Source organism: Miscanthus floridulus, chromosome 10 (genome assembly GCF_019320115.1).
Source record: "Miscanthus floridulus cultivar M001 chromosome 10, ASM1932011v1, whole genome shotgun sequence".
Classification (NCBI taxonomy): domain Eukaryota; kingdom Viridiplantae; phylum Streptophyta; class Magnoliopsida; order Poales; family Poaceae; genus Miscanthus; species Miscanthus floridulus.
Window position 1 is genome coordinate 139,418,586 of NC_089589.1, and position 23,314 is coordinate 139,441,899.

General features: G+C 47.7%; 1 protein-coding gene across 2 annotated transcripts; it reads right to left on the bottom strand.

Moving 5' to 3' along the window:
• Nucleotides 1-7,600: 7,600 nt before the first annotated feature.
• On the bottom strand, nt 7,601-22,255 carry LOC136487360 (uncharacterized). 2 transcript variants are annotated; one of them, XM_066484523.1, is made up of 14 exons: nt 21,888-22,255; nt 21,461-21,770; nt 20,072-20,501; nt 19,320-19,941; nt 18,819-18,859; nt 18,668-18,736; nt 11,228-11,328; nt 10,010-10,088; nt 9,324-9,422; nt 9,186-9,254; nt 9,062-9,111; nt 8,887-8,968; nt 8,498-8,592; nt 7,601-8,323 (listed from the first exon to the last, which is right to left on the bottom strand). In XM_066484523.1, exons 2-14 carry the CDS (start codon nt 21,748-21,750, stop codon nt 8,191-8,193), a joined length of 2,160 nt encoding a protein of 719 aa, XP_066340620.1. In that variant the 5' UTR covers nt 21,751-21,770; nt 21,888-22,255; the 3' UTR covers nt 7,601-8,190. The 2 variants fall into 2 exon arrangements, with proteins under 2 accessions (XP_066340620.1, XP_066340619.1); XM_066484522.1 differs by having other exon boundaries at nt 21,461-21,777.
• Nucleotides 22,256-23,314: the final 1,059 nt, after the last annotated feature.

Consider the following 23,314-nt stretch of genomic DNA (forward strand, 5'->3'; position numbering starts at 1 on the left):
AAACATGCGCTAATCAACACGTGGATATCCTCATCCGCCAGACTTTTGAGGGCCAGGATATCCAACATCTACCCAGAATATTCCCTGTCGTGGATATCTAGATTCAACTTGTCCATCCAACCAAACAACCTGTATCCATGGATATCCACGTTCCATCCATGGATATCCATGGAACCAAACACACCCTGAGTCAAGAGACCATGGGCTCATCCAGTACTTCTCACAACCTCCAATGAGTGAAGAGTCTTGGTCCTTAACAGCTATAAAGGTGTATAGATGCTGTGAATACAATATTCTAAAACCCATAAAAGTTGATAATCTGAATTTAACAAAAAAACTCTTGAACCTTACTCATTCCCATTCAGCACTACTCTACTATTTAAAAGGAAAGAAGCAGCCGACATCCCTACCATCTTTCTATGCATCTGAAGACACTATCATGCTGCCAAACAAGGCGCCTAATTCAGATTGCCCTGTTCGCTTGGCTTATAAGCCGTACTTTTTCGGCCAACGAACAGTATTTTTCTCTCACAACAAATCAGCCAACAGTACTTTCAGCCATGGCTTATCATCCAAGCGAACAAGCCAATCAAATATCAAATGGACTCTACCGATGACGGACACGCCAGGCCATCACTGATCTTGTTGATACGACACACACCACCACCAATCTCGATGATTAGATCAGGATCTTCAGTGAGCTACCTCACTGACACCAAGTTCATAGAGAGTCCAGGGACGTGCCCCACATTAGGGAGGTCCACCGCCTCCCTGGTCACTGACCCAGGCACGACAGTTACCCACATAGTTAGAAGCAGTCCACTTGCCTTGTTTCTTGGTAACTTTTTAGAAGCACTAGACTCATTCACACTAGGCTAGCTGCTTCCTTTAGAACATGTCGCTTTCTCAAACTGTAGTATATAAATAAAAAGATCGGTCGTACCAACCAGTATATGCACTCTCTAAGCACAGCTAAAGAGACAAATGCAAGGGGATACTGTGGGATTTGCAACCATCAGGCAGAAAGTTTGGTTAGAAATTTTGAAGCGAAGTGCTCAAATCACGTTTGTAGTTATAAGCACCACTCAACCCACCAAAAATAAATAAAACCATATATCAGGAATACAGTATATGCCAAGAATCAAATTCATCAAACAAACATAGTTTACCATGTGCATCAAAACCATATACCACAGGTTCACAACCGTGGCACCAACAGATTGCAGACAGATAGTCACTCGTCAGACACAAATTCAGTAGCAGAGCATAGAGCTGAAACCGGATTTCACTATATTATATTATCACAGCTGCCGAAAACGACTTCCCAAGTTGCATAAATTATTGCCCAAGAGGCCGTAGACTCATTCAGTACTTATCTAGTCAACATGTAACAGTTAAACGTATGCACAGATACCGTGCACACAATATCCTAAACCATAGAAATTGCAAATACCATATAAACTCTAGACCTTAGCCATTTTCAATCCAGCGCTACCATATAAAGGAAAGCAGTACCCCACATCACTATCACCTCTCTATGCATCTGAAGACACCCGTCAAGCTCCACACCTAATTCAGCTTAATTTTCAGGAAGTCTACCACATACTTATGATCAGACCTCAAACGTGCTCGACCGAGAACAGACCCATCACTCTTCTTGCTGATGCGACATGCACCACCGCCAATCTCAACAATTAGATCAGGATCTTGGGTTAGCTGCCCCACGGATACCTGGTTCATTGTGAGCCCTGGGACATACCACACGTCAGGGAGGACCACTGTCTCTGTGTTCACATAACCTCTGCCACACACCTGCATCCCCTCGCCTACCCCTGCTTTGACAACTTGGTTGTTTACAGGTACCAGGTTGAAGATGAGACTCTTGTCTCCTGTCATGTGGTTGGTAGCAAAAGTGGCAATGAACCAAGGAGATTCTCCTGCGCTCTCTGACCTGCAGGTGCCCAGTGCCCGTGGAGGCAATATGACAGCAACATGTAAGTAACAGCAAGTCAGGAGTCAATGTACTGAAACAATCAATAGGGCAACATACTAGATTAACTGGAGAGTATAACAGCAAGAAACAAAAGCAAGTTAGCAGATTGCAAGGTACAGAAACTCAAGAGGTTTGCATTTGCATCCTACATTGCCTCAGATGAATGGTTACTGGTGGAACCGAAATAAGATGGTTTCACATCGTTACATCACGATTGAAGATCACTGATTCTTGTTCTTTATATTTGCCAGAAATTAACGATTTTTGGCGCACGGATATACAGATGCTCGCCCCCCTAACACACATTTTGACAGAAATTGAACAAGGAAAGAAACGTACAGTAGCAATTCGTGAAGGAACCTAACCAATCAAGAGGACGGTATCTCTCCCAATATCTCGTACTCCAGATTGATTCGAGAAACAATCGATGACGGTTCACTTAAGCATGAACCCTACGCCCCCAATCAGGGCAATCTATTGCAATGCTGGAGACCAGATCTAGGAAACGCACCAAATACTGTAGTTTTCTAATAAGGCAAACAAGAACAAGCAAATCTATAGACGAGAAGGAACTGTAGCAGTAGCGGTCACAACCTGGCGGCCGGCGGCGAGGCGGAAGACGCCATCTCGGTGACGTGGCGGCAGCGGCGGCGCGCGGTTGACCTATTCCTACCTCTGTACGGGACCAATTCCTGCGGGAATAATTAATTGCAGTAAACCCCTTGACATGGCCCTCTTGGCTTAAATATAAAAAAAAACGTTACTCCCACGTGCTCGGCTATGTTTGCAAAAACCCCCTGATGTGCTTCGTGTGTGTTTTTGACAAAAAACAATATTGCAAACGACATATTTTCGTAGTAAAAAATGCAAACTTTATAATTCAAAAAAAGAGCTTGAACCAATTTAATAAAATGTAAAAAAAAATCAAATTACTTTCCTAAAGTCTGACCAGTGTCCAAATAATTTTCTAAACTAACGTTTGGTTCAATTTGCCATTATGAACTATTCCAATTGGTCCAATTTTCACGTTCTAAGTTGGTTTCAAATTTCACAAGGCGATAGCTGAAACCGAAATAACTTACATTAAAAAAGCACATCATAAATTACTAGTTATGATTTTAAAGGGTTGAAATTAAAACACTACTTATATTATATATGGACTATGAAGAAAGCGAAAAACTAAATAATATCAAAGGGTTGGACCGACTAAAAAAGTTTGAGTGGTAAATCAAACACAACGTTAGTGCAGGACGTTGTCCAAATATTGGCCAAACTTGGAAGGAGTATTTAAATTTTATCCTAAAATATACTTGCCTATTGACTTAGAGCATCATCAGCAGCGGGGTCGACGGGTTAGGGCGGGAGATGGTTGGCTTGGCAAGGCGGTTGGAGCCGCGGGCCACCGGTGGTGGAAGCTGGGGTGGGGCGGGGGCGAGGACGACATCGGAGGGTATCGCAGCGGAGCTTTTACAGGAGGGTGGGTGCGGGAGGTGGGTGGCAGGAGTTGCCGGCTGCCGGTGGTGGGGGTGGGGGCGGGGGCAAGAGCGGGGCGGGGGCAAGAGGAAGACAAGGACGGAGCGAGGACGGCGGGGTCGTCCGTTCATCAAGCGCGCGACCAGTGGCGCCTTATCTTCATTCGTCCATGACAAATCCTCTGTTCTGGGATGCAAACCAGAGCATCGATGGGAGGAAGCAATAACAGAGGAGCACGTACGCGCATAAATTGCTTTTTTTTTGCAATATATTTTAGCATTAATGTTGCTGATGGACAAGGATAGAGGCCCACTACCCCATGATTCTTTATGATTAACCATAAATCATAACTTTTTTATCATCAGATCAACGACACACTCTACCTTAATAACCAAAGGTGAAGATTGCAGAGAATGGAAAGGCTCAAAAACTGTACATGCTAGCAGTTCGTCATAAAGCCTTGCAACAGAGGTAGCAGTTCATATACTGGAGTACAATTCTGGTCCCGGGTGCCGATTGCTGACAATGTAACCATGGTCCGGTCCGGTTCCTTAGCTGTAACAGATTACCGCCCCGTTCACTTATTGGTTTCAGCCAAGCTTATCCAACCAGCCAACAGTGTTTTCCTCTAAAAAAACCAGCATCAGCCAGCCCAAACCAGTACCAGCACCAACCAACGAACAGGGTGTACAACTATGGTGGAAGAAATTCCGTACCGTATATACAAAGCCGTTACGGTTGACTCAATCAAGAGTCAATATTTATGTATTGTCAGTTATTAAATATGGAGCACCGGCGCCAAGTCGATTAATAAAGACATAAGTAGAATTCTATAGAGTATAGATATACTTACAGAATTCTATAGATATACAGTACTTATTATACATACATATATATATATATATACTCTAAGTAAACTCGAGTTCTATTAGAACATGTATTAATTACGCCAATTATATCACGGAAGCGCTTGGACGTCCGGCCCCAGGCCCGTGTCCGGCGCAGCTCCGCCACACCCTGTCCTGTCCCCGCGTAACCGAGCATCCGCCGCGCCCGCGTAATAGGGGAGCCCGCCCGCTCGCCGTGCCCGCAGGAGGTCTCAACCTCATCGCGCCTGGGTCACCTCCATAGCTAGGGTCTGCATCTCCGTCGCATGGGGAGATGCCACAAGCTTCTGCTCCAGGACCTCCGGCGGGGCCAGCGAAGGCAGCATGTCGTACGGGGACGGGTCGTGTGCGCCAGCGTGGACGCTTGCGCGTCCTCCGACGGAGCGCTGCCGCCAGCTTACAGCCGACGTCGCCATGGCTCCCGCACTAGCCCTCTCTTCCTCACTAAATAGGCCTACATTGAGATCTACTTTTGCAACACTCAGATGAAATAATTACAATATACGACCGAAACAGACAAAACATTTAGAACATACACTTGCAACATAGTCGTTGTAACATATGCAACATTCAGATAGAACACTTGCAACGTACGTCCGAAATAGATGAAACATATGGAACATTTTGTTGCAACATATGTGTGAACATATGCTAACATCTGGATAAAAATGCTTGCAACATATGTCTATAATAGATGAAATATTTTGAATAAACTCTTGCAACATGCCTTTGAAACCATATGCAACATGTGCAACATCCACGGTCTACTTTCGCAACATCCATAAGAAACAACTGCAACATACCTTTAAAACAGCTGAAACATACATTTGCAATATAGGGGAGGGAAAGCCTGGGCCGGTTGATTCCAGCCAGTGGCTAGCGGCGGCGCACAAGCACCACCAACACCCAGCACAAGTGGTGCGCGCGAGCACCACCACCAGCTAGTGCCACCGCACCAGCCTTTCAGCTTGGCGGGCAGCACATGCTACACATGAGGGAGCTGCAACGCCACGCATGGCCAGGAGCGAGGAGCGAGCGAGCGGCGCAGGGTCAGGGCACGGTGGGAGAAGGTCGAGTGGAGTGAGCGAGCGGTGTCCGGATGAGAATAGGAGACGGATGGAGTTAGAGTTGTGGTGCATGTCACGCCATGCGTCTGTCCTTAGGAAATCTCTGGCGTCGACGTCCTATTTATGGCATTATCAATTATATAATGAACACATGCTGCCATTCTATGCTCTCTAGGCCCCACAAGACTCACGTCACGCCAAGCTCGTGGGCTTGGACGGATGAACAGAGCCTAGGTATTCTAAGACAGGCCAAATTAGTGCAACTCCTTTTGTTTAGTGGAATTGTATTTGTTGGGCCTAGTGATGATGTTTGTTTGCCTGCGCTGCGCTAGAGGGCCCACACGTCAGCCACCCCACCCACCACCTGCGCACGGAGCCCGAGCGAGCTGCGCGCGGGTGAAACGAACCTGAGTTCCATTTCCCCGTGGCCTGGTCTAGGTGACTGTTTAATTCTCAAATTTTTGTAAAATTTTTTAAGATTTTTCATTACATCGAATCTTTGGACGCATGCATGAAGCAATAAATATAAATAAAAAATAAAACTAATTACACAGTTTAGACGAAATTCACGAGACGAATCTTTTAAGCCTAATTAGACTATGATTGAACACTAATTACTAAATAACAACGAAAGTGCTACAGTATTATTTTCCAAAAAATTTCGCCAACTAAACAAGGCCTAGGTGCTTTCTAATGCATGTCTTGTCATGATCCAGTAAATGCTGACGCATGTATGTTTTCACTTCGTGCCAAACACACGGACACATACAACCTTTCTAGTCTACATTATTGCCCAGCCAAACATGCAGGAAACGTGCAGGTGTAGCACCTGAACACTAGACTCAGATCATGGCTAGTACTATCAGACTCGAAAACAAAATCGGAAATCTAGAACTCTCAAAAAGAAAATTAGAAATCAAAACGACGATCGATCGGTGTGGTATCGGATTTGGACTCAACCAACCTATACAAATTTAAAAACTACCAATCAGAACCACTAGATGCTGATCTAATGGATGGGGTGAGAGGTGAGATTTTTTTACGCTTAAGCCCCCCACCCGCCGGTCTTTTTTTTTTTGCGTTTAAGCCCTCTCACCCTATCCATGGGTGATACTGATCGGTAGTTTCCAAGTTTACGCAGATTGGTTGGTTTGCACCTGATATGTTGCCGTTGGTAATACCCTGGTGATCAAGGTGAGGACATGTGAGAACTGAGAAGGTAGGCTTCTCCCCGATTGAGATTATATTTTTTTTCTATTTTATATGCCTATATATACTATTATTTCCTCTCAGAAACAGCTGGAAAAAAAAACTTGCAAAACATAAACGGAAACCATCACCTACATCGGAGAAAAGCCGGGAAAAAGCCTTTTGATGCAAAAACCACCTAAGACAAAGCTGTCCCAAATATTTTCCATCGGTCTCCGAGCACACACAGGACGCCGGGCAACAAGATCGAGATACGGTGCAGCCGCCGCGCGCCGCTGCGCTCACCTCGCTCGTCGCCTCTGATCCCACGACTGTACCACCGCACCATGCAGCAGCAGCATCCCTCCACGGCGCCGAGCCCTACGGCGGCGAAGCCCGGCGATCAGATCCTCGACGTCACCCTGGAGAGCTGCGTCCCGATGCACGCCACGGGCGACGTCGGGCTGCTCTCCGACGTCCGGGCTCCTACTCCGGAAGAACAGGAGGAGGCCTTGGGCGGTGCACCCCGTCGCCGCGCTGGGCAGGCTGGCCACGCCGCACTTCGACGTCCCGGACTTCCGGCACGTCCCGGGGCTCGGCCAGCGCACCGTCGTCGTCTCCGTGGGCGAGCTCGCGGCACGCGGGTTCGTCATCGGGTTCGGCCCCAGGACCTGCGACGTGACGGTCGCGACCACCGGCGACCGGTGGCGGAGCTAGAGCAAATCCAAAAGGATGCACTTGCCTTTGCCTTTTTAGATGTAATGGTTTGTAATTTATGGGTACATATATGGTGAAAAATTAGCTCTAAACACTATTTTTTTAAAACTTTTGTGGGTGCTGCTGCACCCACTAATTTAAACGAAGCCCCGCCCATGCCGGCGACGTTGTCGGGAAAGGCCGCAGGCGGGATGGTCGCTACTACCTGGATTACCTCAGGGTGCCGTCAACCTGAGGTGGCACTCACTCTGCCTCGTTGGCGTCTTTCCTGAAACCCGCTTTCTCCTCTGTTTTGAGTGCCTTCTGAAGAAGTAGCACACTAGCACTGCACGGGGCATTAGAGCATTTACATGTCTTTGTTAGATTTTCGAGTTGTTTGGACTTATATTTTACAGGACAACCTCATTGATTTTGGTCCGTCTCTGCTAGTTTTATGATTATATATAGTTTATTTATAGGTTCTATATGCACACAAGAACATTATAAAAAACTAAGTATAAAATTTAAGAAAAATTCAATTTGTTCCCTTGAAAAATTGGGGCGTCAATACAAAAAGTAGTCCGGCCTTTTTGGCCTTCTTGGCCATTCTCATTTCAAAAGTGTCCGGCCTTCGTGGCCGAAGATTACCGCATTTTGAAGCTTCAGCAAGCCTTGAGATACAGGAAGCCATGCACAACTTTTGCTGCTACAACCTCCAACTCTGACCGCAGCTCCTCCTCTTCTGCCAAGGGGGCGAAGATGCACGGAGTCAGCCTTCGTCATTAGCACGCTACGCCGTCGATGAACCACCATCTTTGCTCGCTCTGGTAGCCGACAATGTCCAGTGCCATGTTCCGTTAGGTTTAGAGCTACCATTCCTCAGTGCTCATTTCACAGCGCCTTTCAGCAGAGCGTCAACAGACAGGTTCCGCTGCATCTGAGCCTGCAGGCTGTACTGCTTTTGCATGTCTCTAAGCCTGTTCAGGAGCTCTAGGAACGAAGGGCGTTTTTGTGGGTCGCTGCTCAAGTAAAGGATACATGTATTAGGGACTGCTAACCACACTGTTCATCAGAATGAAACTATGATTTTCTCAAAGAAGATTTAGGCTTCTATCTATGATCTTCAAACATGAACTCCACATATGCATTCGACTAGTTAACTGTTGCTTAGTAGGAAAAGGCAATATGCTTACCTATCCCAACAATTCTCAATCATCGATGCCCATTTAGGATCTGTATCGCTTGGGATGTCCAACCTCTGATCCATAAAACCAACAACTCCGATAACCTGCATCATGGGGGTGTCACAGAATTGATTGTATGAGCAGGGCGCAAAAATAGTGCACCGATGGCGATGAATGTTGATCTAGCAGTCAGACATAAAGGACTGGGCACATAGAAGCAAAGAAACATCAAACTTTAGTTATCACTATCTGTACCTAGTTAGTTGTTCTTCTAAACAAAATTGTCTGCCTAGCTCTACTTCCTAAATAAAGCAGAAAAAAGGGCACCAAACAGTACGATAGAAGTCTGTGCATGCCTAACCAAAAGAGTAACAGACAAATGCTCCGGGACAATTTACCTGCATTGTATTAAGATTATCCCAGGGTATCTTTTGGGTCACAAGTTCCCACAGAATAACCCCATAGCTGTACACATCAGACCTATATTTACCAAGAACAAAAAGATCAGTAACTACCAATCCTAAAACCGATAGGAGGCACACATAATGTCAACAATGTCTTTGTTGAACGTACTTTTCATCTGAAGGTTCATTACGTAACACCTCTGGAGCCATCCATTGTGGCTGCGTAGAAAAGCTAATTATCAGATTTTGTAGATCAAAGTTCATGACATTATCAAGTAATTTTTTTTACTCACCGTTCCTTTTCCAGTTTTTGTTCGCAGAAACGTTTCGAGTTTTAGACGTGAAAGATCAAAATCTGCAACCTGCTTGAACAACATAAATGAGAAAAGAAAGCATGGCGATTGGAGAACTAACTTGAATTCAAGTGTTACCTTTACAGTCCAGTTCTTGTCAACCAACAAATTTGATGATTTTAGATCACGGTGAACAATAGGAGGGCTACAATGATCAAGATAATTCATACCCCTTGCCTGCAAAAATAGAAACAGTGTGTTCTAAAACCAATAATGCTACATAAGCTCGTGTACAGCCAAGATATTACTTATATTTATACAAATTACCAAGCCATTTTTTTTATCAAGTGATTCAGAGTCCCAGAAAGAAACTGAGTGATGATGTGGTTCTACACCCAGACCACCAAAGTTCAAGTCCTCATCAGGCGAATTTGGGTTCTTAATATCGAGCTACCTAGTTCCTCGTAAGTTGCTCTAGTTTTTCTTATGTCACAGCAAAATCACTTAAATTGTGAATGTATTTTCAAAATCATGTAGCACTGCATTAAGTACAAGACTATATACCATGTTATACGTATTTTCATACACGGAAGCTAACTGATATGGCAAGTTTATGTGAAGTTTGACTTCTCTGATACATGACTGTCAACAATTAATGACACTGTAATGCTTCTCTGTTTATTCATTATGCTTCTTGTCAGCACAATAAAAGAATGTTTATCCAGTTCTCTGCTAATTCACTGTGTTAATTACAAAAAAAAAATACTAGAATTTATTTGGCTTGCAATTTCCCAAAACTTTATGGAAAGATAAACAGCACTCACAATGTCTATAGCCATGTAAACTCGCCGTCTTGGATCCAGCTTGGCAGTGTTCTTTTGAAGTAAGCGGAACAAACTCCCCCTGCGACATGGAAACAGCAAAGTGTGGAATGGAGCAAGGGAACAATAAATGCTTTGCTCTTTTGTGCTTGTAAACAACTGTAGAAGATTATAAAAGCTGATATTTAATTGTAGTACCAAAAAATATTGCAATTGATGGGAAAGCTTGTTCAGTTAGTGCAAAAATGATGCAGGAATAATTTGACAATGAAGTGTAGTGATCTAATACTGAAAACGACTGTTACTATTAACTTTCACTGAATTAGTAACTCCAACCAAGCAACCATCTTCACGAAAGAACTACAAGTAACTGAAAAAATCTCATATCCCAGTTACTGAGTGGCTACTTAAACAACTGGGTAATAGACCTACAATTAGTGAATGTGGTAAGACCGTAAGAACAATAAAACAAACAGTTGATGGACCCAGATTTTTTTGTCAGTGCTAAATACTTTAAACAAGGATATCCCCAAAGATTACAATCAATATTACAAGCATTACACTTAGGTCTAGAGGCATTAGAATAATTGCAACATAAGCCAAGGGTCTTAAATTAGGTCAAGGTATATGGCCCATTGGTTTATAATTGGATAATGGATTTCTGCAGACTAATCCTATCAATATACAAGGGACTACAAGAATACAAGATGCACCATGTTAATTGGATGTGAAGGACATGGGAACTTCGGAAGTGTCAGATTGACAAACCATTTCTGTCATCATTGGTAAATAATCTATGGTTTGGAATTTCCAATTCTTCAATATGAGATGTACATATTTGAAATTTCACACATGAAAATATTAAACAGGACATATCCTTTGATTTCTAGCCCAGTTTAGAAAACCAGGTGTTTACTACTCAGATTTCACAACTTGACAGGCCCCTTAACATTATAGTGACTCATATTGGTTAGTAGGGGTGGTTGTGAGCCAAGAAGGGTTTGATTCTCACCTTCTATATATTATTAATCCTAGGGTTGACATTTCTCCCCCTAGATGAGTTTTTTATAAAGCTATATAATAAATCAAACTGTATAGGTTAATCCCATTATACCAACAGAATAGAAGTAACAATCACATAAAAATATGCAAATGGACAAATGGTCCTTTAGTCATAACTTGGTGTTCTGACAACTTTACTTGTAAGATATTAAAACACACCGTGGAAGAAATTCTGTAATAATACAAAGTCGTTCTGGAGATGCAACTGCACCCATGAAGAGTATAATATTTGGATGACGTAGTTTCTTCATCAGTGATACCTGCACGTATGAAGGATATGGATTTAGAAAATTAACAACATAATGAATAGTATAGCCTATAGTCTACTGAAACACAATAAGCAAAAGATAACACTAAGAATTGTCAACAGTGTATTCCTTTTTGGGTTTTACAGAAAAAGCATACAAGAGCGAAAAGATTGTTTATGGTTTCTTTGGGTACATGAAAGTCCTACCAACATTTTCCCTTCAGAAGCTTACAAGTCATAATGGAAGCAAAATATTGCACATCTGACACAGATCAGTATAAGCATATAGAGAATATGATTTTTTTTTTTTTAAATTCAAGATATGAGAGCAACAAAAAAGATCCCGCTACAAGATAAAAAAAAAACTTTATTTTAACTCCTGCAAGATGGCAAGCAAAAACTTTAAAGCAGTTCAGTGAATCAAAGCCTATAACACCCTCTGATATGTAACACCTGTCGTAAACAATATAAAGTCACCAAAAATTCTTACCCATCCTGCAAAACTAGCAGGAGACTTCCTGGATGTGCATTCGATCAAGGAAAAATATATTAGAAAGTGGAAATATAAATGCCAAGCATATCCCACCCAGTTACCCAGTGATTATAGAACACCATCATGTTATGTCCTGAGTTGACACATAGACATAATTTCAGGATGGTTCAAATCTGTTCAGTTTGTGAATGCATCAGAGCGAAACAAATCTTGAGTTAATATAAAATTATGCTGAAAATGGCCTCAAGGAATTGTTAAGAAAGTTCTTGCTTTCTGCTTCTGCGACTTAGTAATCAACCTAACCTGTGTCTGTATGCTTCGTTGTGTGTCCTCATCCACAGTGACCAACAAGTGCAAGAATGCTTTGCAGCATGACTCAATCCACTGACATAGAAGCTGATGGATAAGTCTCATGTGCTGGTCTTTGTGGGGCTGGCTGCAGCATATGGTGGCTGCAGGTCCTTGTGGCTGCAAGGACAGCATCTCCTTGACTGGAGGACAGCATCTTAGCTAGGACAGCATATTAGCATCTTAGACTAGCATCTTAGACTAGTATCTTGGCATATGCTTGGCTAGCTAGCAGCCTATAAATATGTATCCCCAACCCCTCAGGTTGGCATGGCATTTGTATGAGTTGTATGAGAAATAAACCAGAAAATTGTTCCAACTCCTAGTGTCATCCTCTCTCGATGAGAGTAAGAATTCTGCTACTACCAAGAGTGAGAATTCAGCGACTAACAACTGGTATCGGAGCCGTATTATCCTGTAGCCTGAGCATCTCTTGCTCATCTTCTCTCCCAGCCCCACAACAGCCCCAGCTGTTGGCAGCAGCAGCTCCTCCGGCCGCTCCTGTTCACTCCTCTCCCTCTGCGCAGACGAGTAGCAGCTCGTCTGAAGCAGCCCTCTCCCCACGCAGCAGCCCCCCGGTAGCGCGTCATGTCCGCAGGGCAGTCTCAGCGCTCGGTCGCCTCGAGCACGCGGCGTCGGCAGGAGGCCGAACTTGCCGCAGCAGAGGAACGCGAGTGAGCGGCGGCAGAGACCGCTGCGGCGGCGGCAAGGGCGTCGAGGCTGGCAGCAGCCAGAGCGAAGGCGGAAGCAGCGGCGGCGGCGGATGCAGCGCGTGCGGCGGCAGCGGAGGTCGAGGCTCTGCGCGGCAGCATCGGCAGCTCCATTTCCGCTGACGACACCGCCGACGCAGACCTCGAGCTGCTAGAGAGGGAGGCAGCGCGAGCGCGGGCGGCGCAGTGGGCAGCCGCACACGCCCACGAGCGTGGCGGCAGCCCAGACAGGCGCGGACGCGCTGGCGACGCTCCTGGAGGAGGCGCGCACGGCGGTGGCGCTCCTGGGGCAGCCGCGCACCACCCACGAGTGTGGCGGCAGCCCAGACAGGCGCGGACGCGCTGGCGGCGCTCCTGGAGGGGGCGCGCACGGCGGTGGCCCTCCTGGAGGAGCCGCGCACGCCCACGAGCGCGGCGGCAGCCCAGACAGGAGCGGACGCGCCGGCGGCGCTCCTGGAGGAGGCGCACACGGCGGTGGCGCTCCTGGAGGAGGTGCGCACGGCGACGGTGGCAGACGGATCGATGGAGAGCGCGGCCTTCACAGGTAGCGTGGCTCTCTCTCCCCGGATCGGTATCGTGGTTACCACGGGCTCCAGGCTGTCGTCAGGGACGTCGGCCCCGGCGGTGGGTGGCCTACCCTCACCAAGAGCAACTACGTCGAGTGAGCTGCGGTGATGAGGGTAAAGCTCCAGGTGCGGCACATGTGGGAGGCAGTCCGGTACGACGACGTCGACTACGACCTAGATCGACGGGCGCTGGATGCCCTCATCGCTGTAGTCCCGCCCGAGATGCAGTTCTCGCTTACCAACAAGCGAACTGCCAAGGAGGCTTGGGACGCCATCGCTGCGGCACGCATCGGCAGCGACCGCGCCCGCAAGTCCACACTGCAGGCACTTCGCAAGGAGTGGGAGAACCTGGCCTTCAAGCCAGGTGAGGACGTTGATGACTTTGCTCTCCGTCTCAACACTCTGTTGCAGAAGATGATGCAGTTCGGCGATGACACCTACGGCGAGGAGAGAGCTGTCGAAAAGCTCTTCCGCTGCGTCCCCGAGAAGTACAAGCAGATGGCTCGCTCGATCGAGTCTCTGCTGGATCTATCCACGATGTCGATCGAGGAGGCGATAGGTCGCCTCAAGGTCGTCGACAGCGATGAGCCACAGGCTCTCAGGGCCCATCACCACTGGCGGGAAGCTCCTTCTCACTCGGGAGCAGTGGCTTACCAGCCAAGGTGACCGGAAGAAGGGGGAGCCTTCTTTCGCGACAGGCGGCCGCAAGCGTGGCAAGCCGCGCAGAGACGCCCAGGCCGGGGCGCGAGGACGTGCTGAGGGTGATGCCCGCGGAGGCGCCCAGGGCGGCACCGCCGGCAGGCACAAGCCGGCACGAGACGACGCCTGCCGCAACTGCGGCCAGCTTGGCCATTGGGCCAAGGACTGTCGACAGCCACGACACGGCCAGGCCCACGTCGCACAGGCGGAGGAGGAGCCAGCTCTGTTCATGGCACATGCAAGCATCGAGCTACCTCCAGTGGCACCGGCCGCAGCGGCTCTCCTCCACCTTGACGAGCCAAAAGCACACGCCCTCCTCGGCGACGGCTCCGGCAACAACAAGACTGACGGGTGGTGCCTCGACACCGGCGCCACCCATCACATGACCGGTCGACGGGAGTTCTTCACCGAGCTTGACTCTGGCGTCCGAGGCTTCGTCAAGTTTGGGGATGCCTCCGGCGTGGAGATAAAGGGCGTCGGCTCCGTCATCTTCACCACCGTGTCTGGCGAGCACAGGCTGCTCACCGGAGTCTACTACATCCCCGCGTTGAGGAACTCCATCATCAGCTTGGAACAGCTGGATGAGAACGGTTCGCGCGTGGTGGTTGAGGATGGAGTCATGAGGATTTGGGATTGCCGTCGCCGCCTTCTCGCCAAGGTATCCAGAAGTGCAAATCGACTCTACGTCCTTAACGTGCAGGTGGCACAACCCCTCTGTCTCGCTACTCGTCGGGACGACGAGGCGTGGCAGTGGCACGAGCGTTTCGGGCACCTTCACTTCGAGGCCCTGAAGTGGCTCAGTGCCACGGAGATGGTGCGAGGCCTACCGTGCCTCGACCATGTGGAGCAGCTCTGCGACGTCTGCGTGTTGACGAAGCAGAGGCGACTCCCCTTTCCCCAGCGGGCGAGCTTTCGAGCCAAGGAGAGGCTCGAGCTTGTGCACGGGGACTTGTGTGGCCCGGTGACACCGGCCACACCGGAAGGACGACGCTACTTCCTGCTGCTCGTCGACGACCTCTCCCGCTACATGTCGGTGATGGTCCTCGACAGCAAGGGAGAGGCTGCGGACGCCATCAGGCGCTCGCAGGCTGCTGCGGAGGCGGAGTGCGGCCGCAAGCTGCGCGTGCTGCGCACCGACAACGGCGGCGAATTCACGGCGGCTGAATTCGCGTTGTACTGCGCTGATGAGGGCATTCAGCGCCACTACTCCGCGCCGTACAGCCCACAGCAGAACGGCGTCGTCGAGCGGCGCAACCAGACGGTTGTGGGGATGGCTCGGGCCCTTCTCAAGCAGAGGGGGATGCCGGCTGTCTTCTGGGGAGAGGCGGTGGTGTCGGCCGTCTACATCCTCAACCGCTCGCCTATCAAAGCGCTCGACGGCAGGACGCCGTACGATGCTTGGCATGGGCGTAAGCCGGCGGTCTCCCACTTGCGGGTCTTCAGCTGCCTCGCGTTCGCCAAGGAGCTTGGCCACATCAGCAAGCTCGACGACAGGAGCACTCCGGGAGTGTTCATCGGCTACGCGGAGGGCTCGAAGGCCTACCGCATCCTCGACCCGAAGACACAGCGTGTGCGCACGGCGCGCGACGTTGTGTTCGACGAAGGACGAGGATGGGCGTGGGACAAGGCGGTGGACGACGGCTCGGCTCCGACGTACGACGACTTCACTGTCGAGTACGTCCACTTTGAGGGAGCGGGGGGGGGGGGGGGGGGTAGGCAGCTCTTCTTCAGCGAGCAAGTCTACCCCAGTCCCCGAGCCTCCACCGACTCCGGCGCCTGCTACTTCGACAGCACCACGCTCTCTAGCCAGGACCTCGGCTGTGATGAGTCCTTCGCCGGCTCCACCACAGCCGGCATCGCCACGCACTCCAGCACCGACAGGCACCTCTCCGGGCACGTCTACTCCAACACCAGCTCGTGTCGAGCACAGCCCGGTTGAGCTCGCTACTCCGCTCTCTCACGACGAGGAGCGCATCGACACATACCACGACGGCGAGCCGTTGCGGTACCGTACGATGGAGAACCTTCTCGGCGACCAGCCGGTGCCGGGACCGGTGCCTCATGACCTGGAGGCACAGTTGCACCTTGCGTGTGACGACGGCGAGCCTCAGTCGTTTGCAGAGGCCGAGAGACACGCGGCATGGCGCGCCGCGATGCAGTTGGAGATGGATGCGGTCGAGAAGAACCGCACCTGGGAGCTTGCTGACCTTCCTCATGGTCACCGCGCGATCACCCTTAAGTGGGTGTACAAGCTGAAGAGGGATGAAGCCGGCGCCATCGTCAAGCACAAGGCCCGCTTGGTGGCACGAGGTTTCGTGCAGCAGGAGGGGGTCGACTTCGACGACGCCTTTGCTCCCGTGGCACGGATGGAGTCCGTGCGACTCCTCCTTGCGCTAGCTGCCCAGGAGGGCTGGCGTGTTCATCACATGGACGTCAAGTCGGCATTCCTTAACGGCGACTTGAAGGAGGAGGTCTACGTGCACCAGCCGCCGGGATTTGCGATCCCCGGCAAGGAGGGCAAGGTGCTCCGCCTACGCAATGCCCTCTATGGCTTGCGGCAGGCACCGAGGGCGTGGAATGCCAAGTTGGATTCCACGCTAAAGGGGATGGGCTTCGTGCAAAGCCCGCACGAGGCGGCCATCTACCGACGGGGCAGTGGAGGAAATGCTCTGCTGGTGGGTGTCTACGTCGACGACTTGGTGATCACCGGCACCAAGGATGCGGAGGTGGCGGCATTCAAGGAAGAGATGAAGGCCACCTTCCAGATGAGTGACCTGGGGCCTCTCTCCTTCTACCTAGGAATCGAGGTGCACCAGGATGACTCCGGGATCACGCTTCGACAGACCGCCTACGCCAAGCGCGTCGTTGAGCTAGCTAGGCTCACCGACTGCAACCCAGCTCTCACTCCGATGGAGGAGAGGCTGAAGCTGAGCCGCGACAGCACGACGAAGGAGGTGGACGCTACGCAGTACCGGCGTCTTGTGGGGAGCCTTCGCTACCTCGCCCACACACGGCCGGACTTGGCATTCTCCGTTGGCTACGTCAGTCGGTTTATGCAGCGACCGACGACGGAGCACCAGTAGGCTGTGAAGAGGATCATCCGCTACGTTGCGGGGACTCTCGACCACGGCCTCTACTACCCTAGGTGCCCTGGGGCGGCACACTTCGTCGGGTACAGCGACAGCGACCACGCCGGCGACAGCGACACCAGCAAGAGCACGAGCGGGATTATCTTCTTCCTCGGCAAGTGCCTCGTTAGCTGGCAGTCGGTCAAGCAGCAGGTGGAGGCCCTGTCCAGCTGCGAGGCCGAGTACATAGCGGCCTCTACCGCTTCGACTCAGGCGCTTTGGCTCGCCCGACTGCTCGGTGATCTCCTCGGCAGAGACACTAGAGCGGTGGAGCTCAGAGTGGACAGCAAGTCCGCTCTGGCCCTGGCAAAGAACCCCGTGTTCCATGAACGCAGCAAGCACATCCGGGTGAGGTACCACTTCATCCGAGGCTGTTTGGAGGAAGGGAGCATCAAGGCGAGCTACATCAACACCAAGGACCAGCTTGCGGACCTGCTCACCAAACCCCTTGGGAGGATCAAGTTCCTTGAGCTCTGCTCTAGGACCGGGATGATTCAACTTTCCCACGAGACGACGCACAAGACTTAGGGGGAGAATGATGGATAAGTCTCATGTGCTGGTCTTTGTGGGGCTGGCTGCAGCATATGGTGGCTGCAGGTCCTTGTGGCTGCAAGGACAGCATCTCCTTGACTGGAGGACAGCATCTTAGCTAGGACAACATATTAGCATCTTAGACTAGCATCTTAGACTAGTATCTTGGCATATGCTTAGCTGGCTAGCAGCCTATAAATATGTATCCCCAACCCCTCAGGTTGGCATGGTATTTGTACGAGTTGTATGAGAAATAAACCAGAAAATTATCCCAACTCCTAGTATCATCCTCTCTCGATGAGAGTAAGAATTCTGCTACTACCAAGAGTGAGAATTCAACGACTAACAGAAGCATCATACTTGGATGAGCTAATTGCCAACATGGTGATATTACTACAACATGGTCCATGCCATGTGTTTGCATGTGTCAGTATTTTGTGTTGCTGAGTTGATTTATCCAATATTGATCTCCTCTCTTTATTCCCTCTTTGCTTATTTCTCCTTGTCCTTCCTATGTGGAAGTTAAAAATGGTTTGCCTAAACGTAAGTGTTGTAATGCACTAACAAGATGAGGAGCTACTTTGTATATCTAAATATCTCATGACATGCCTTATGTGAGTGCAGCAGTGGTTGGCTAACAATGGTCCAAGCATGCTGCAAAATGTTTTCAAAAAACTAAGTGTGTTGTGGAAAAAACTGATAAAGAGTGTGCGATGATGATTTGCATGTCAAGTAATGTGCCATTTTTCCATGGTATGTATCGTAATTTTAGTACTGAAGTATCTACATCGACAATTGCTATAGAATTGCTTCAAGAAAAAGAAGAAGAAAAAGGAAATCAAGTTCATATGCATGCATATATAGATTAATAAATGACCTCTTGTCTGAAGGTATCTATCATTTCTTCTGAATATTCTTGCTTAGAGAATAGTTTAACTGCTACATCCTACAAAGAAATAATATAAGAATCTAAAATCAGTCACTAAGAATAAAAATTCATGCATATTCACACAGGTAAGGTTACATACCGAGCCATACCACTGAGCATGATACACTGTTCCGCAAGAACCTGCCAAACATGAATAGCATAAGCAAAAATATATCTATTATAAAACAGAATGATAAGTAAACAAAAGATTTATTGTTACTAATAATGTCTGATTATATGCATGATCATACGGAGGAAAAATGCCATCCCTGTCATGATATGCAAGACCTTAAAATGTAACATTATCATGATATGGGGTTCATGCCACCAATTCTATAGTGAAGCATGGAATTAATTAAAATGCTTTGAAGATTTCAGGAAACAGTGATATGGATTCAGCCAAAGAAAAACACATAAACCAAAATTATTAAGAAACTGCAAAATTCATATCCAGGGCTTAGGTGTCCCCATTAGCAAATTTAGCATGTTGCTTAAGTAAGGTCTGTGCATGCATAAATCTTTTGGAGCACGAGTAAGCAAGAGAAGTGTGTTTCTACATTTGCAGACAAATAGAAGCATTTGCAGAATGAGAAGCGAATACCTTGACCTACTTGTTCTCCAATTACTAGGTCTTCCCACAGAATCTCATAATCTAGGCAATCTGCTTCATGATCTACTCTCTCAATAGCACTGCTATCAGAACTTAAACTGCTGCCCAAACTATTGAAGCTATCATTGGTGAAAGACCACCAGTTACCCGTTACTTCATATTTGCTTTCCTGGGTGCTATCAGAATCTTGGTAGTCTGGAATTACAATTGACTCTGGACCAGCAAGATGTATCTGGTCATTGTCTTGCTTATCAAGGAACTGCAATGGGTTCATGTGACCCTTGTCAGGACCATTCTGTTCGTGCCCTTTCCAAGGCCACGATATCCCCTTATTGGCCAATAATTCCTCTGCCTTTGAACTAATCTTGTAAAGCCTTTCATTTCCGTCCCCTGAGTCATCACTACTTGTTTTACTCGACTTCCCAGGGGAATGGTCTCCTTTAACAAAGCCATCATGCAGTACATCACCTCTAGGGGTGTTTGTTCCACTAGATGCCAGTTCTTCCTTGGAATCATCTTCAGAGTACTGACACTCAGAACCGCCACCATATTGTTCATTGCAGTTCTGACCTGTCTTCATCCGAGAACGAACTCTGTTTGTAACTTTGCTAGCCTGTGGTGTTATTCTAAAAAATCAAGAAAACAGTACACTAGGACATAAATTAAGAAGAAATGACACGAGAGAAACTTTCTACTGCAATTGAGTAGTAAAGCCTTTTTTATCTGTTCAGAAGTACACGTACCAAAGTTGTTATCTTGGAGGCTATAGAAGATTGGACAGGTTGCTCAGACTCAAAAGAACTTTTATTTAATAAATTGCATTTAGGCCGATTGTTGACTTGAAACCGGGGCCTCGCTGGATGTGTATAGGACCTCATTGAAGTTGAAGGGCCCATTATATCCTCTAATGTCTTCGTATCAACTGAGAGACAAATGAGACCCACCAAACTGCCATCATCATCATACAAAGGAGTATTATTGGCCACAATGAAGAACCGTTCTCCTGACTTCTTTTTAACAGGAAACTTCCCTCTCCAACATTTCCCCATAAATATATTTCCAATGATATTGTTTGCTGCCTCAGCATCATCAGGATGAACCAATAATTCAACGGCATCTTGACCAACTGCTTCTGATGTAGAATAGCCATACATTTGTTCAGCATACCGGTTCCTAGATAAAGATTGGAGTGTTTTGTAAAATAGGCAGTAGCAGTAGGGTTCAACAGTGAGGTAGTAAGTATAGGCTAAATTGCAGATTACATTAACAATTTTACATGCTTCCTGAGCCAACTAAACAACAATCAGAATGAAATGTATGTACAGTAATTGAATATATCAAGTAACACCATGAGTTCGGACCCAGATATGTACCAACACAACATAAACCAACATTTTCTCGCTACACATTCTGTTAGTCCCATACCAAACATTCAAGCCGCGTTCCAAAAAATTGTACAATTGTGCATACAACCTTTTAATAAGTTTTAAAATGTATACTGAATAAATACTCATAAAGGCCACATGATATATCTTCACCATTGCCACCCAGGTTGACCAAATAAGCAGCATAGAACTTTGACTTAGGATATAAAACGGTCTATACAATTAGCTAATCAGCTGTAAGTGATGCATCAAATATCCTGACACTAATTATTTTGCGCAGATGTTAAGCCAACTTTTCTGACTTATTCTACTTCCATGCGCATGGTGAACTGAACATGGTCACATATAATAAAACACTGTTGCATGATCACTAGAAACCAGCTAAGAGACATAGCATCCATTCCCATATTAAACCATGTTTACTGCTGCAACAGGTTCCCTCCCACTAAAACTATAGTTTCCTGTAAATTACAAGGCTAACATTCGCAAAATCAGTTACTTCTTACTCAAAGGCACCCAGCAGGAGTGGCTAAGGCGCTAAGCTACAAGCGACCAACCATCACTACAATTGTACCTCCACTAGAAAAAGGTGCAAATTGATCGAAATCGTTTTCCAGCCTTCAACAGAAATAACGAATGCTTACTGTTCTCTAAGATTGGTTTGAGCCTCTGCATAACGCTTATCAGACATTTCACCGAACACTCCTAGTGCAGAGTACACAGACAACCAAATGCACGGAACCTCACCAGTAAATGAGTTTCCCGCCGGGGGCAATGATATGCACGGCCTGTCCCAGCGCGTGCAGGGCCCTGATGTGCTGGCGGTCAGTGAGCCCGATGTGGCCCACGCGCTGCAGCCGCGACGACAGGGACGGCGCCGCGGGGAGGGCGCGCCGCGGCGGGCGGCGCGAGGCGTGGTGCTGGTGCTGCTGCGCGCCCTGCTGCTGCTCCGGCACGAGCATGGAAATCTCCCGCTTCAGCCCCGCCTGGCCCTCCTCGAGCTCCCGTATCTTCCGCAGCAGTTCCTCCGCCGCCATCACCGGCAGAGCGCCCGGTGCTGTGTTCTTGTATCAAATGGCAAAGCATCAGGGGCGTTCCTTGAGCTCGCAAGGTGGCAGCAAAGTTGGCGCCTTTGGAGAGGCTTCCGCGACCCGGTTGGCCGCAAGAAAGGCACCTTTTATCGATTTCTCGAAGATTCCTCTGATCCAAGAAGCATAAAGCGGCGGCTTTTGTTGGTTTCCCGGCAATCCGGGAAGCAAATTTGGCTCAATCCTGCCTTCTGGAAGCTTCTGAACTGGATGGAATTCAGAGCTACTACGCTTCCTAATAAGAAACAGAGAAAGGAATCCAGGAATGGGAGGAACCCAGCAGGAGTTCTTGCTCCCTGCTGCTGCCGCCGCTGCTGGTGGTGGCGTGGTCTGTTCTGTTTTTCCGGCTGCAGGCTTGTTGCTTAGATATGCAGCAATGAGGATTGAGGGACGGAATCTGTCAATCCCAATCTCTCTTGGCTTTTGCTTTGGTTGTTCCTCTCGCCTGCCTTTGTTTCTGGACTTTCTCTTTATTATTCCCTCAGCCCCAGCTTATTATTTATACTTTCTTTGTCCTAATTGGAATTGGATGGTGGTGCCGGGGATGATCTCTACAGCGACGGCTCGTGTCTCTAGCGCCGTTCGTTCGCAGGAATTGTGCGGGAATCTGAATGAATCTGAAAATATTTATGAGAGTAAAATACTGTTTCAGATAAAAAAAACAGATTAAATTGGGTTTAAGGGCAATTGAACGGGGCCTCTGTCGACCCAACTGTGGCAAGCAGCAAGTCTGCTCCATCATCACCGGAAAGCACCTTTATTCCTTTATTAATCCCTGATCGTGAGGCCCTGCAATATTCTTCAGTATACTACTCCGGAGTCTGGACGCATGTGTGTGTTGGAAGTTACTGTACCTGCTCTTGTCAAGTAGTGCTACCCTACTTGGGCAGTAACCAGAGTGTCTGGATCCATGCGGCTAAAAGTAATGTGAACCAATTCCAAGACTAATTGCGTAAATGATAATTAATTGGCAAGATGGATCTAGTAATCCTAATTAGTCCATAATTAGCACATGTTTAATGTAGCACCACAAGAGCTAATCATAGGATAATTAGGATTAATAGATTAGTCTCACCAATTAGTCATCGCTTATGTAATTAGTTTTGAAATTAGTTCACTTTTGATCCTTCTAAGCAGCATCTAAACATAGTGCTAATTTTTAACTGGATACAAACAGGCCCTAAGACTGTGGAGGACATCTAGTAGTGCTTGTTTGCTTCTTCATCGGAACAGCATTTTCATGTACCAAAACAAGACAAGCATTTTCGTTTATGTTATTTTTAAAATAAATGGAAAATCTATGCTATTATATGGCTGATACTTTTAAAAACAAAATAGAAAGCCATTACATGAGGAAGGAGTGCTTGTTTTTATATGGGCAATATTTATATATCATCTATGTTATTTTTAAAGAAATGGTTTTCCATGTATTAAAGTCAAGCAATCAAAGTGTTTTTTGGTCAAAGATTTGACTGAATGGATGGGTAAAACAGCATTTATTTCAAACACAGGC